The 15,953-nt window shown below is 40.1% G+C and overlaps 1 protein-coding gene across 2 annotated transcripts; it reads right to left on the reverse strand.

The window, feature by feature from the left end:
- Positions 1–3,808: 3,808 nt before the first annotated feature.
- Positions 3,809–14,816, reverse strand: nufip2 (nuclear FMR1 interacting protein 2). 2 transcript variants are annotated; one of them, XM_022193321.2, is made up of 4 exons: positions 14,394–14,816; positions 10,670–12,361; positions 9,922–9,954; positions 3,809–8,808 (listed from the first exon to the last, which is right to left on the reverse strand). In XM_022193321.2, the coding sequence occupies exons 1-4, from the start codon at positions 14,539–14,541 to the stop codon at positions 8,756–8,758; spliced, it is 1,926 nt and encodes a 641-aa protein (XP_022049013.1). In that variant the 5' UTR covers positions 14,542–14,816; the 3' UTR covers positions 3,809–8,755. The 2 variants fall into 2 exon arrangements, with proteins under 2 accessions (XP_022049013.1, XP_022049014.1); XM_022193322.2 differs by lacking the exon at positions 14,394–14,816 and adding an exon at positions 13,573–14,384.
- Between the last annotated feature and the right edge of the window lie 1,137 nt (positions 14,817–15,953).

Here is a 15,953-nt window from a genome sequence, read left to right on the forward strand (position 1 = left end):
AAAAATTTAAATCACAAATCCCTACACTATGGATAGATAGGTGGATGTTATTATTATGTTGTTTGTCCATTGGAAATCATATTTTCATCCATTCTATATGTTACATTTTGCTGTTTATTATATAAATTGGCATTCATTCTATCAAAATCTTTCAATTAACACACAGAAAGTCTTTGGTTGTCAACTGATTTATGCTATTTAGATTTACAGTAATTATAAATCTGTTTGGAAAAATCTCCACCATTAAAACAAAATGATGGAAGAAGCATGCCAATCATTAAGGTTAGAACAATGTGAACATGCTGTTAACGATCTTAAAAATCTAATTCAGGCAATAAAATAGACAAGTGCTTTGAGTAGGGTTACTTAAAGAATCAGAAGCCTTGTAGAATGGTCCAGCTGATAGTGTCATAGAAATGTTACTTAATATTGTTCATGATGTATCGATGTATGTACAGTACTAGTTTAGTTTTTAGGAATGTAAACGCACCAGTTTTGTACAGAACAAACTCTTACAACCAGTTTTAAAAGACTGTTAGTGTAGATAGACTACAAAAACAAAAACAAATCAAATAGAAAATTTAAAAAAAATAAATCCAGGAAGCCTTGCTTACTATTGCAGAGTTTAAGCAACCATTAGTAAAACCAGGGCTCTTCTACTTCTGATGAAATACAGTCAGATCAATGTCATCTTCAGAGGCTGACAAACACATATTCAGTGTGAATTATATATCATCTGCAGGTGGAATTCTGCATAATACATGTGGCAGAATGCATAACACATAGAGGGCGCTAAGTCAAATGCATGGGCCCCATGACATCAATAAATCAAGAAAATATAAATCTAAAATAAGCTATAATAGCAACCAGTGTTTTATTTTGCAGCAAGACTTCCTGAATCTTTTTTTTCAGTCTGATCAGCCATCAGAGCTACCAGGGCTTCTTTTCTCCTCTGTAAACTAGTCCAGAAAGAGTATTTAACACTTTTCTTTGGGAATAACCCATCTAAAACAAGAATGCATGAGCTGCCTCACATCATTACAATGATGAGAATTTAAACTTGATTTAATAAAGTGCTTGCAAACTATTTTCCTGCATCAAGAAAGGCAGCGCTCTACTTAGTGCACTGCAGGGTTTATTCACAGTATGAGGAAATAAGTGGTTAGCACTCAGTTACAGACCAGAGGTGAGTTATGTATGCAAGTGCATCACAAATTAAAGGGAGAGTCATGAGTTTCACATGGGAAATAGCACATAATTACCTAAATAAGTAGCAATGGTAGTTACTTATCATGATTTCAGAAATAAGTAACATTTACTGAGAAGCTTTATAAAGCTTCTGAGATAAACTAGGCGGCAAGTGAACAGACACTTCTTAAAACTGATGTGTTGAAAGCAGCAAAAATTAGCAGCATTAAAACCATAGTGACTTTAATTGTGATGACAACTCAAAAATACTGGGTCCTGTAATTGTTAGCAACTTGCAAAGAGGTCAAAGGAAGGTTCTGGGATTCATATAGGCATGGCTTTGACATGTACCACCTACCTTAATGTTGTTGCAGGCCATGTACGCTCCCAGTGACTTCTTTCAGCAGGATAATACTTCCTGCCTCACTGCAAAAATTGTTCAGGAAGGGTTTGAGGAACATGGCCAAGAGTTAAAGGTGTTCACTTTGCCTCCAAGTTCCCCAGATCGATTGAGTATCTGTAAGATGTGCTAGAAAACAAATCCAGTCCATAGCGAAGTTCAAGGATCTGCTGCTAATATATGTAAATCATCATATTCCTGATGCCACAGGAAACCTTCAGAAACTTTCAGGATTTCATGCCTTGACTGGTCAGAGCTCTTTCAGCAACACAGCCTACATAATATTAGGCACATACTATTGATATTGCTGCTGATCAGTGTACACCAATCAGGCATGACATTACGACCTCTGACAGGTGAAGTGAATAACACTGATTATCTCTTCATCACGGCACCTGTTAGTAGGCTGGATATATTGAGAAGCAAGTGAACATTTTGTCCTCAAAGTTGATGTGTTAAAAGGAAGGAAAATGGGTTAAGGATTTGAGTAAGTTTGACAAGGGCCAAATTGTGATGGCTAGACGACTGGGTCAGAGTATCTCCAAAAGTGTAGCTCTTGTGGGGCGTTCCCGGTCTGCAGTGGTCAGAATCTACCAGAAGTGGTCCAAGGAAGAAACAGTGATGAACCGGCAACAGAGTCATGGATGGTCAACGCTCATTCATGCTTGTGGGGAGTGAAGGCTGGCCCGTGTGGTCTGATCCAACAGACAAGCTACTATTGCTCAGACTGCTGAAAAAATAATGCTGTTTCTGATAGAAAGGTCAGAATGCACAATGCATCACAGTTTGTTGTGTATGGGTCTATATAGACCAGTCAGGGGGCCCATGCTGACCCTTGTGCACGGCCAAAAGCAGCACAAATGGACACGTGAGCATCAGAACCGAATCACAATGGAAGAAGGCGGCCTTGGCTGATGAATCATGTTTTCTTTTACATCACGTGGATGGCCGGGTAAGTGAGTACCTGGAGAACACATGGCACCAGGATGCACTATGGGAAGAAGGCACGCCGGCTAAGGCAGTGTGATGCTTTGGGCAATGATCTGCTGGGAAACTTTGGGTCCTGCCATCCATGTGGATGTTACTTTGACACGTACCACCTACCTAAGCATTGTTGTAGACCATGTGTGCCCTTTCATGGAAACGGTATTCCCTGATGGCTGCGGTCTCTTTCAGCAGGATAATGTGCTGTGCCACAAAGCAAAAATGATTCAGGAATGGTTTCAGGTGTTGACTTGGCCTCCAAAACCCCCCAGATCTCAATCCAATCAAGCATCTGTGGGATGTGCTGGACAAACAAGTGGAGTCCCCACCTCACCACTTAACCCTCCTGTTGTCCTCATTTACGGCACCAAAAAATATTGTTCCTTTGTCTGAAGAAAAAAACAAAAACTTCGTCAAATTTATAAAAATTTGCAAAATCTTCAGGAAGAAAATTCCTTAAAAGTTTATTTTTCAAAAAAATCCCCAAATTGGCAAGAAATAATTTTAAAAATAAGACAAATAAAAGTTGCAAATGTTTTCAGAAAATGAATAAAAATCTTCCAAAATAATCCTAAAAATGTTTAAGAACATTTGGGGGGAAAAAAATCTATTTTTAATATTTCTTTTTTTTCCACCAACAAAATGTTCAAAAATTTACCAAAAATTTTAAATGTCAATTTTACCCACAGGATGACATAACGGTTAAAGGATCTGCTACTCACATCTTGGTGCCACATACCACAACACAACTTTAGGGGTCTAGTGGAGTCCGTGCCTCGTTGGGTCAGGGCTGTTTTAGCAGCAGAAGGGGCACAAACACAATCATAGGCAGGTGGTCATAATGATGTACCTGATCAGTGTTGAAGAGAAGAAGTGGAACACTACAGAAATATTTAAGTACATGCACATTACAAGTTGTAATTAGTCACATTCCACCAACTCTACAACTCAATTGCAGTTAACATGCTATAGGCCTTATTGTGGGTTCTGTGTTATAACTTTAGGCCTTGTCTTTTAGAGTTCTGGGTTTCAAAGTTGTTTTCATTTACGAGACCTTCTGTTAGTTTTGCTCGCATGGTCTCATGTCAGAAAAACTGTACAACTATGAGAAAATGAGTAACAGCAACCTTGCATGTATCACTAAATGTAATTGTAGAAGTAAAATGTTTCGTACACGAGGTTAAGATCATTGTGTCAGTGTGCGCTCACTGTAAGACAAAAAACAAAAACACAGCCTTCTTCATGAAAATTTGACATTTTAATGGAAACTAAAATTGTGAACACTGGAGTTTTCATTTTTTATTGACTATTACATTGTTTGGAATTTGAGGGTTATTTATCATGCTTTTAAAAAAAAAGAACAAACATTGTAATGTGACACTTTGTTAAATTCAGAAAAAAAATTAAATAATCAGACTGCTCACTTAAAAACTTAAAATGCCAACCTGTAAGACATTTGAGAAAGAAATGCTATTGCCTCATGTTTTAGGGGGGCAGGCGATGGAGAAGTGATAAGAGGAGCAGACCAGAAAAAAAAAAATAGAATAATAGTAATGCATCAACAAGCACAACAGCCATCTGAGATGACGCAGAGACAAAACAAAAAGATGACTCGGCACAACATATCATCTCTTATCATGACTGAATCCTGTAAAGACACGTCGCCTTGTTGACTTTCCTCCTCGTGTGGAAGCAGAAACACTGTACCTCTCAGGTGTCACTAAATAACAACAAAAATTTGGGAAAAAAAAAAAAAAAGCACCCCCTAAATTAAAACATTTCCACGAGAGGCAACGACAGTTTAAAGGAGGGACAGTTTTTAAGTCGAGCACAAACACCAAGTCCAGCATTTCCCATTGCAAGATGACTGATTACTGGATGAAGAAGCAGCACTTTCGGTATTTGTTTTTTTATCTTGTTACGATTTCTCCTCGCTCTATTACGACGCGCTCAAAGTGACATTCAGCTGCTACAGTAGTGACTCCTCATCTTCTTCATCGCCCTCCCTGTCTGTGCCGTTCAGTAGCTGAATATCTGAGTAGTGTACCTTTGGCGAAAGCAGATTCAGAGTTGTTGAACTGCACGTTAACACCTCACTCCTCCTCACAACATGATCAACAACACGACAACAAAATAAAATATATATTACGAGGAACTCCGGATGCAGTGTGTTTCAATGCTCATCACTCCATCACAACTATCTGCAGAAATGTATTAAAGTAAGTTGTATAAAATCTGCTGGAAAAAAAAACAACAGAGTAAATTCAAATATATTAACATTGGTGCTATTGGGGGGGGGGGGGTAGGTCTACATCAGCCTTAATCAAAAACTAAAACATCTAAAGCTCATCAAAAATGAGACGTCTTGATTTTCTTTATCCTTTTAGTCTCATCCTAACGTGTGCATCTACGGATAAATTAGGTTATAACTCAAAAACAAATTACTTTAAAAACATATGTTAAAAGATTAATTTGTTAAATCAATTTCAAATTAATTATGTGCTACTTCAGACGTTATCTTGACAATGGACTGGCATGAGTATACACCAGCAAGCAGTTATCCATCCCCATTCAAACCGATTTTGGCTTTTAGGTCACAATTTCCAAGCCATTAAAAATTCAAAAGAAAAAAAAAATACGCAAAACACATAAAATTGCTTTCAGCTGCGTCCACGTTGCTTAAAAGGAAGAAATTAGGATTAGCTGTACGCAAACTTAAACAGCATCGCAAATGTTACAAAAAAGAAGAAGAAGAAACCAAAAAAAAAAATGGCACGGAAATATGCTGGAAGCAGATTTTAAACAATCAAAATTGCTGTAAAAGGTTTTTTTTTTTTCTTTTCCCCACACAGGCACCTGAACATGAAACAACAGAGGGGGAGGGAGAGGGAGGACTTTTCTCAGCCTTTTTTTTTTTTTTTTTTTGAAATATACGAGGAACTTGCATATAATAGGAAGAACTTGCTATGCACACACCCAACAAACAAACAAACTTGCCACTCGCAACCTGGAAGCCTGCATCAGCATCCTTGAGGTGATTGCACATCCTGAGGGGGTGGAAATAGAAACTCCACGTGATCAGGCTTTTTGTTTTTATCTCTCCTTTCTTTCTCAACAACACCAACAACAGTCAGTCGCCCCCACCCCCTAATCACTTGATTAACCATCTACTCAGCTTCAAGAACCTGTTTTTTGGTTTGCAGGCTACAATGCTAAATAATAGTTCTATCTCCGAAAAACAAAAAAAATGCATATTCAGCATAGCCTTGGTGCTGTATTAAGTGCTTGAAAAAGAGGAGTCTTGGGGTGGGAGGGTAGGTGATTCTCTGATTTCCCTGTACCACAACAGTCCTCTCAAAGAAAAAAAAAACACAAAGAGAAAAAAAGGATTCATTGTAAGACTACTGTAACATCACATACTACTCATTTTGATCACCCTGTTTTACAATTAGAAGCCTACAGATGCATCGTTGTCCACTGATAACACTTTCAACAATTTGGCATATGGTCACCTGATTATGTCGCTTTCTTTGCGGATTACGGGGGGAAATCAGAGAAAATTACTTTTTCGTGTAACTTTAAGCTAGATTAAATTCCACAACATAAAAATTCTAATGGATAATATCTCCTCAATGCATTCCTCGCTGACCAGATCCGACAGAACGAGGCCAGCGTCTGATGATTCGCCTCATCCATCACACGGCGCACGACGGAAGCCAAAACAAAAGCACTTTCAATACCAGAGAGCTGACTGCGATTTGGACGCGGAAGTTAAATGTCAAGACGACTTGTACAAAAACACGGCTGCAGTTGCGGGCTTTCCCTCTGCGGCGCTGCCTAATCAGGACACAGTGGAAAGAAGTGTACTTGAAAGCTCACATCCAGATTACAGCGACCCCTGAAGAACACGCCGCTGATGTTCAGTGTTAACAAATCAAGAGGTGCTTCACTATGAACACGTGAAGGAGAAAATGAACCGTCAAAAAGATTGCAGGAAGATTACGGTCTAGTATACAAAGAAAACAGCGCATGGAGCAATGTGCTTTTTTTGTAAAAAAAAAAAAAAAAAGGGGGGGGGGGATAAACACTTATTTCAGAGCTCAAAATGATCAATGACAGCACCTCACACGCCATGACAGTTTGCCTCAAAAGTAATTATTTGGTGTGTTGTCACATCATATGAGACTCTATATTGTAGGACTCCAATCCAACATTTCCAATGGGAGAACGTTACATGACAGGGGCCGTTTGGCAAAAACAATATTCAACACAGTCATGGCTTTATCAACACTACCTGAGTTACATTTAATAATTCTGTATTTAGCAACTTTTTTTCTGAAAAGTAACAGCCCAGAGCCATTCTTTCAAGGAGTATTTCTTGTCAGTACATATAGATTTTTCTAGTAATTATACGATAAAAGCAATAATTAGTTTACATAAAGTGCTATTAATCCACACATTAACCAAATCATAGCTTCTAGAGGAAAGAAACCTGAACAGTTCCTTTGTTATGTTGATTAAACCAATCCTGATTTGGAGATGGTGATAAAAGTGATGCCACAGCTGGCCAGTTAGCAGTTAGCAAATTTGGGCTCCCTCGACTTCAGGAAATCTGTCACCGTGAGCGTCTTTTTTTTTCCCCTCGCTAAAAAGAAAAACTAAAATCAATTTAGAATTTGTGCAACAAACTGAACACGCACCTTAAACATCCCGAACAAACTAAACTGAACTGCAGGCCACACCAGCATCGTGGGTGATGATTTTGTAGCTCCACATAACCCATTTCACACGCATGGATCACACGGTGTTATTGCACACTGGTTTGCAAACATAAAATGTTATCCACAGTAAAACATAAAACTCTAACTCATCTTCACATTTCGACACAGTTTGACAAAGTGGCTAGTTGGGGAGCCTAGATTAGTATTGCAATGGTTGTGTTACTGTTATCTTTGCGTGGCGATGAACCTCTGATTCATTCAATTCCACTAGTAAACATGCAAGAAATACAGTGCCGTGAGGCAGAAAAGTAAAGACCAAATGCAAAAAAAATTATATCAGAGTTGTAAAATGCAACACATGTTCTGCTGACAAGAGGAATTGAACAGAAATGTAGGCAAAATAATATGTGGACATCCTGAGTCTTGCTGCTGAACAAAGAGCACAAGACACAGAAGACCTCAATGGAAGAAATGTCTCTTGTTCTGTCTGAGCTTATTCTGAAGCTCAGAATTCATATATTAGAAGGTGTATGAACCTGAATTGAGGAACAGTCATGAAATGTATGAGACGTTTCAAGATAAAAAGGTTTGAAATTTAACGGAGACGTGATTTTAAAATCATTGACACGACTAACAAACAATGAAATGAAGGGGCGTGGCTTTCCTTCAGACTGGGCACTTCTGTACCTGTGCTCTGGGGTTCAGACTACAATGCAGATAATACTCATGATGTTAGGTCACATGAAACAGCACAAAAGAAAAAGCGAACATTACATTTCTGGGCTCTGATTTTCCCTAAAGGATTTAAGACAAGGTTCTCCCTTCCTGGATGGGGCCTCACCTATGAGCTTCCTCTTAACTTATAGTTTAACAGGACTCCAAAGACGTTTCTTCCACAACTTGAAGGCATTCTTTGCAAAGTGTCTTCTCCTTTCATTCACAATGAATTCAAGCTTGCACACGGGTGTGTATGTATAACGTCTAACATATCTACAATGAACTCATTTGAACGCGTGAAGAAAGAAAATGACTGAGGCTTCCCATAGTCACACTGACGGCTGCCGCAGTTCAACAGGATAAAGGCTTAGGGAGGTGCAGTCCAAGACACCTTCCTTTGTTGAACTCCCGAACATCATCCTGAAAGAGCCACGAGACAAACGACTATCACAGCTCAAAGTTGCAAGAGTCCATTCATCATGTTGGAGAGGCACCGATCAACTCCTTTAACGTCCATCCAGAACATGCGTTCGTGTGTGTGTGTGTGTGTTTGTGTACGTTTGTTTGTCTGATGCCCCAAAAGAAGTCTGTTACTCCACCCGAGATTCCAAGGAAAATCTGACATGCTAAACTATCAATGTTTTCACAGTTGTCACTTTTATCTATCCAACAGGATTTGTGATTTCCAAGGTAGATAACTGCAGCACCCAGAAGAGAAGAAGGTAAGTACTGTAGACGATCTACCTCACTGATCAGGTCCGTCCTTGGTCTCATCATAAATCACTACTCTTTTTGGATCTGCAGCAGAGGGGGGAGACAGGAGGAAACAAGTTAGATTGTTTAACATGATCCCAGTCACGTCGGTATGTAAAATTCACGACATTTGTCAAAAGAAGACAAACATGTCCTGCAAATACTCTGTACGCATTTCAAATTGAAAATACGTTTAGAATTTGTTAAGTGTCAACAACTTTTAATGGCAGTTCTACTCGAATATGACACTGAGACCAGCATCAGAATCCAATGCAAAAATCATACACAGCCCAAGAAATAATGGCAAACTTCCCTTTAGCTCAACAGCCTCAAACATCACTGAACTCATGTCTGAGTCGATATCAACAGACTGTTTGGAATAATTGCTGTATTTCAGTTGCCAGCTGGCCCGACTGCAGTACCAGAGGACCATCCACCAGCAGTATGTCACACTCGATAATTTTAACAGTGTGTCTGCGGGTGATTACTTCGAGTGGCTTATGTTTCTGCGGTTCAATAATAAACAATGATAAAAACATATGTGGTCTTTCGTCTTTTAAGCTTTTACTATTAAGTGAACTTGATGCTACGCAGTCGGTTGTCTTCGAGAGCCGTGTTGAAGACTTTACTGCAGCTTTTGTGCACGTTTCCAAACTACAACCATGTTTTTTTCCACGTATGTTATCATCATTTATAATGAGAAGCTTTGATAACAGGTAACTGGTATTTATAACTAAAATACTGTTAATGCATGTACACAAATAATTTCATTCTTAACATTTTTTTTGGGGGGGGGGGGGGGGGGTGTTCTGATTACATGACAATCATGTTACCAGGCTGTCTTACAGTTTAGGATGGATCCTCTGTGTTTTGAGATGCGACTGTGCTGCAGTCAGTTCCACTTTACAACAATTACATTTGGATCAAGACTACAGGGTTTTTCCTGGCTCAGAATGGGCCTTTGGGGGGTGATTACGACTGACAGTAAGAATGATCGGTCCACGTACAGTTAAGGAAATGAGTCTGCGTTACCTTATTTAACCAAAATCTATGCATTTTAATGCCATTTCTGCTTGGGCAAAGCTAAACTGGTACGCTGCCTAAACATTTCTAAAAGCAGTACGTCAGACAAAAGTAACACCACAAAGCTCAGTTTACCTTGTTTTCGCAAGTTGAAAATGAATTCCATTTCTGTTGAAGGAAAACAAAACAGATATTATTTCACAATCTGCAATAAGAGGTCATATAGAATTATTTTGAGAAAATCTAAAACTGATATTTCCAAAAGAATGTAGTGTAAAATTATATGTAAACATTTCTGAATCTAGAGTTGAAAAATATTTTTCTATATGTTAGTTCTAATTATCAGTGAAGGAGTTCAATATTTCTGTTCCGAATTGAAACTACCACTACTGCCAAAATATAGCTGGCTTTTATTTTGAAGGTCTATCAAAATATGCAATATGTTTGTCATGGTGAGTTTTAAGCATGATTGTTCATCAAAAATGTAACTTCAACTTTTTTTTAAAGCAGATCATTTTTGTTTTTTGCAAGGGAATAATGGAGCAAGATGGAGAGTGGCAGGTGCATGCATTCAACTCCTCAGAAAGATTTTAAAAACACTACTGTTACAGTGCTCCTATGTCAAGTGGAAAAATACTTCCACATTTGTACAGAATAAAACCAAATTACAGTTACTGCAGACCAGCGTTGGTTTACCTGTTTGGCAGTGCTGTAAACAGATAAACACGCTGCTCTACTGTAATATGTCTGACAAAGTAGCTGCTCTTGTAATGTTTGTAGTATGTGTTGCAAAAACAGAAATTTAGGCTTATGGATTACAAATTTGATGGTTACACAGAATAATTTGACAGAGAACGTAGATGGAGAATGTAGTCAGTATTACCTTTAGTGTGATAAGTGACAGCAGCTTTAACGTCAAAGGACCCCCAGCTACACCTCCTGCCAGTGTCTTTAGAGTGAGCCTGTTCTTTAGATGAGCCAAACAACAAAGTGGTTAGCTGGCCCTGTGCAGGCTTAGCACCGTTGTCTTTACTAGAGGCCGACGCTGCAGAACCTGCACCCTTGGCCTCTACTTTTGTCTTGTCCTGGCCACATGGCTGCAGCTTGTTCTCCTCCTCAACCATCACACAAGCAGGGGAACAAACAGACACATTGCAAGGGCTACAAGTCCTTTTCTCAGGGTCTTGAGCCAAAGTGCCAGGCTCTAAAAATGATGGGCTAACATCAAAGCAGGGCTGAGTAGCCTTGGCAGCCACAGCCTCACACTCGCTTTGAGATGTGACCACAGTAGTCTTGTCCTCTGCAGGCACCTGCCCATTTCCTCCTTCTGGCCCCAGGTTGGGCTCATTGATGAAGGAAAGCCCCCACTGATTCTGGAAGATGTCTCCCAGGGCTTTCTGATTTGTCTGAGCAGCCGGTGGGTCAAGGTGACGAGCGCTAGGGAGCACAGGTTGCATATTTAAAGGGTAAATTAAAAGAGTACACTTTCTAAGCTCATATGCTTCGCCATCTACAGGACTGGTTGTAGAGCTACAGTTACTTTCCAAAGGAGATGCTACATTCTCGCCACTTGGGATAGATGGGGCTGGTGGAATACTACTAGCAGCAGGAGCAAAGAAGGTACCCACTGATGGGCAGCCGTTTCCATTTCCAGAAACAGGACCATTAGTAAAGCTAGCTGAGGTGATAGTTTTCATAGCAGACATAGGGACCTGTGACAGTCTAACAGGAGGAGGCAGTGCCTCTCCTCCACCTTGAGCTACTTTGTTGAGGTTCTCTTTTACTTTACTTGCATAACTGATCTTGGGAACAATTTTAGCACTGCTATTGTCCACAGGAAATACTGGAGGGGGCTTAAACAAAGTCCACGAGTCCTCTTTTGAAGGTGAGGAAAGCTTGCCTTTGTGCCTTTCCTCAGATTTTTTACCAAAGGTGCCAACAGTTTTGCCGTCAGAGTTTTTCCTCTGAGATTCACCCACTGAAGCCTCTGACACAACAGCCCTTCTAGCTGCTGACTGAGCTTCTACTTTATGAGAGGCTCTAAAGCCATCGAGTCTGGAGGTCATTCCTTTCTCATTTGTCTCGAGATTAAAAGCCCCCGGCTCCTGTGTACTGCTGCCCTGCTGCATGTCTTTTTCCTTTTCTCTTATCACATTATCAGTGTTCTTGGCGTTGTTACATCTGGTCTTGCGTTTCTTCGGAGTAGTATATCCACCTTCGGAGCCGCTGCCATCATTGTCCTTGCTAGAATAGCCATTTGTAATTAAGCCACAGTTTACAACGCCATTTTGAACCAGCACCAAGTCCTTCTTATCCAAAGGCTGGCCCTCATGATGAGTCAAATCCAGGGCCTTTTCCTTGTCATTTTTAAGGTCCATATTCTTCTTATGGTCCAATCCTTTGCTGCTCACTTTTGGAACAGTCGTGTACAGCTTTTGCGTTGACTTCTGCTTCACATTTGTATTACTTATGTGTCTGTTACCATTGCTGTTGGGGGGATGCGACATTCCCACAGTATCAGACAGATGTAGATTCTTCTCCCCCTCCTCGTCACTGATGTTTACTTTTTTATTGCCTGAAAGGGGAAACAAAATCAGTTCATACTGAAATGACAGAACACATCAACCACCATCTACAAAGCAGAAAACTGCCATAAGCACAGCATCTACGGTCAGTTCATCTAAACCTTTACAAATATAGAAAATAAAGTAAGCTAAGAATTTGCCTTAAATCATCTTGGCATACTAGAAATGTCTATGAGCATGAATGGACACTGAAGTTCACAAGATCATACAATCAGGTATGCAACATAATCAAATTTATTCCATGTATTAAAGACCCACATTTTACTCACACTTGACATAAATACTTGGGTCTCTGATATCTACAGATTAAATTGGTGCTTATGTCAAAAACAAACTGACACACAGAAAAATAAAAACATAAACAAAGCTTGCTCAAAGGAGATCCAGGGATTTTTTGGATTTGTTGGATCTTCATGCATATTTTTTGCTGGGTCATGACTTGAGTTCTTAATCTGTCAGGTTAATCTCCCTGACTAATAACACAGTAGACTCAGCCTAAAAATATATTACAGCAGATGAAGTTGTATTTTATTTAATCTACTGGGGGGCTTGAAACCTTAACACTTAAACAGGTGGAGTCACACCATATATACCAAATGTGGGGTCTAAACTTCAATGTTCAAATTTGTTAGGTTTGTCAGCATTCCTTTAATGCAGGAAAGCACTTCAACTCAAAAACTTTCAATGTGAATGTGCTATATACATAAACATTTACTTGGTGTCCTACTTAAACCCCACCCACAGACTATAAGCTTGATAACAATCTATTATCTTTATAGTGTTTCTGGAAAATGTACCTCCTGACATATGTCAAGATGACCCTTGCACTCACTATATATATGTATAAGCAGATTATAGACATGTAATAACTGTCACAACCATCATCTGCAACAGGATTTTTAAGCTGCTTAACTTTCTTGAGAATATCTGATCTGACATCAAAGACCAGTTGTTACAAGGTGTATAAGTAAGGCTCCCAGTAACATTTATGATGAACATATGGACTGGCAGTAAACCATAAACAGGCCTGTGCATTGCACTAAGGCATGGGAACTGCTGTGTCAACGTGGGGCTTCCCATTCAATGGTGCTGCCCCCATGTCTGTAAGCACAGCATACAGCCTCTGAAACACGGGGCAGCTTCTTGCTCACTAGCATGTTAATATAGCAGTCTGCTAACATAAGGTCGACATTCACAGTACCTGTTCTGCTGCAGAAATCAACATCAAGTGGTCACAATCGAGTGGCTGCGTGGCTTCACTGGACAACATGCAACAGGCCTGTCAGAGACAGCTAGCGTTAGCTAATGTCAACTAACCAGCGGCTCAGTTGCAATTAACACGCCCTGGTACCGGTAGTTGGATCCGCAACAGCCACCCAACAGCTGCAACCCATGTAGGCAAAACACGACACTGAAATGCCACAACGGCAAAGTACCGAGGTTGTACAGCATTTCCTAAGCAGCCAGGTAACTATAGCATTAGCTCGCAGTGATATTCTAACATGGCCGACAGGAAATGGCAGCTCAGAACATTCCAGTGGAGCCGGCTCGGTTTCCTAAACTGGACACAAGCATGCTGATAGGAAAAAGATAAAGCCTTGACTGCTGCTGAGGACGATTCGCCACGTAGTTACAGCAATTTAACAACATGCCCGACGGGCTTTAACGAAACGATTTAGATGCATTTGAAAGAGAAAAATGGGTGGTGAAACCGGCGCACAAGGTCAATCCCCGATATGTCAAACCACCACCAGCGACAACTGTCACGCAACGTCAGCTAGCCCACTAGCTAACATCATGGTTGGTTTCTCGTCCGATGGCGGTCAACTCAGCCGGCTGCTCAGCAGCTCTAACGTGTCCTAAATTATCCCAAGAAACGGCGTGTAGCTCGAACTGATAGCTAGCTAGCAAGCTAAACCCTCAATCACATTAGTTCACATTAGTTAGCAAATGCTAGTCGGCTCGTTGACATTAGCTGACCAAGGCTAGCAAGCATTAGCTAACTTTTCCGGATGGCCCAACCTGTTTTCTTCGTCTGCGTTTCCTGATGCTGGCACTGGATGTGGCTCTGATCATTTTTTAGACAAGTTGTATGTTGAATAGAGTTCCTGTCCTCTCCGTGGTGGTGGTATTGCCTGTCTTGTGCCCGATCTTTGGGCTGTTCCTCCATTGAAGTGAAGAATGTCGGACTTGTTCAACCAGTAGGTTAGCTCACTCAAGAACAGGACAGTCCAATCACTACCAGTGTACAACGGAAGCTATTTGAAGCCTCTGTAAACGTCAGCAGTAAACGTCTAAAAATGGCACTGTTTTGGGTGGTCACCGCCACGAAAATCCATGTCTAGTGTTTGTGCTGAGTTATGCAGGAGAAATTTCGCAAGACTTGATGTGTCAGTGCAGAAGTTTATACTGACATTTCACGCTGAAATAGCGAAGAGGCGATGGTGTAAAAATTAAAAAAAAAAAAAAAAATCTTTTCAGGGTGGGCAATAACGGGGTGGGGTTCTAGTATGAACCAAAAATCATATGACCGGAGGCGCTGCCACGTCTCCAGCCAGTGGACACACAGTGGTGGAGGGTCACGGAGGGACGAACCCCACTCCCAAAATGGAACTTATTGCAAATTCACCACAGATTCATTCAGTATTGGAGCCATGTTGAGCAGTGTTCCTGTTGCTAGTTTATGCATTAGTGCACAAAGAGCAAACACTGATATTACAATCAGGATACATGCACACATGCAAGTAATGTGCATCTCATTCATCTTCTACCACATTTTTATTTCACATAATTAAACAATGATTACTTGCATATCAGTATTTTGGGCTGCATCTCAGCAACCAGCTGAGTGTTGTAGAGACACATTTTGCAGCATCTGAAGCAGTTCAAAGCAAAACAATATGAAGAATAATCATTGTAATAATAGTATTGCATATTTAAATGCTGTGCAAAAATCTACTAAACTGTAGGAAAAGAATGATTTGTTTGCCAGCTACTATCACATATATAAATGCCATATAGCTCAGCTGTTGCTTATCCTGCGGTCACAATCAGCAAGAGATCCTCACCTCACACTGAGTAAAAAGGAACGTTTCATGTGCTGTGTGTAATCTGGGGTGGGTAAAGTGTGGCACGGTCAGTACATCGTTTCTTACATGTCATATGAATAAGCCAATATCTCCCTCTGGTGGTTATAAGTGCAAAATCTCAGCTGAAGTGCTAATCTGGACTTGAAATGCAATCAATTGTGCAGTCAGAATACAGTTTATGTACAGTGCAGCTGTCTCTGGATTGGACTAAGTTCTGGCAAACAGATAAAAAATGATGAGGCACGTGAAGCTGCATTGTGTGTTTTTAAGATAAGGTTGATTTAAAGTACACAATATAGTGTACAAAGGTGTCCAATATCACTACAAATAGTATCATCTGACAGCAGTTGCATTACTTGTAACATGAGTAGTAGCTGCTTGTTTGCTGTCATGTAAAATTAAAAACTAATAGTGCAGATTTACTATATTAGAAATGCAGACTTGACAACATGGACTCAAACAAAAGCCTTTGATTGCTCAGATTCAAATCTTT

Source organism: Acanthochromis polyacanthus, chromosome 17 (genome assembly GCF_021347895.1).
Source record: "Acanthochromis polyacanthus isolate Apoly-LR-REF ecotype Palm Island chromosome 17, KAUST_Apoly_ChrSc, whole genome shotgun sequence".
NCBI lineage: Eukaryota > Metazoa > Chordata > Actinopteri > Pomacentridae > Acanthochromis > Acanthochromis polyacanthus.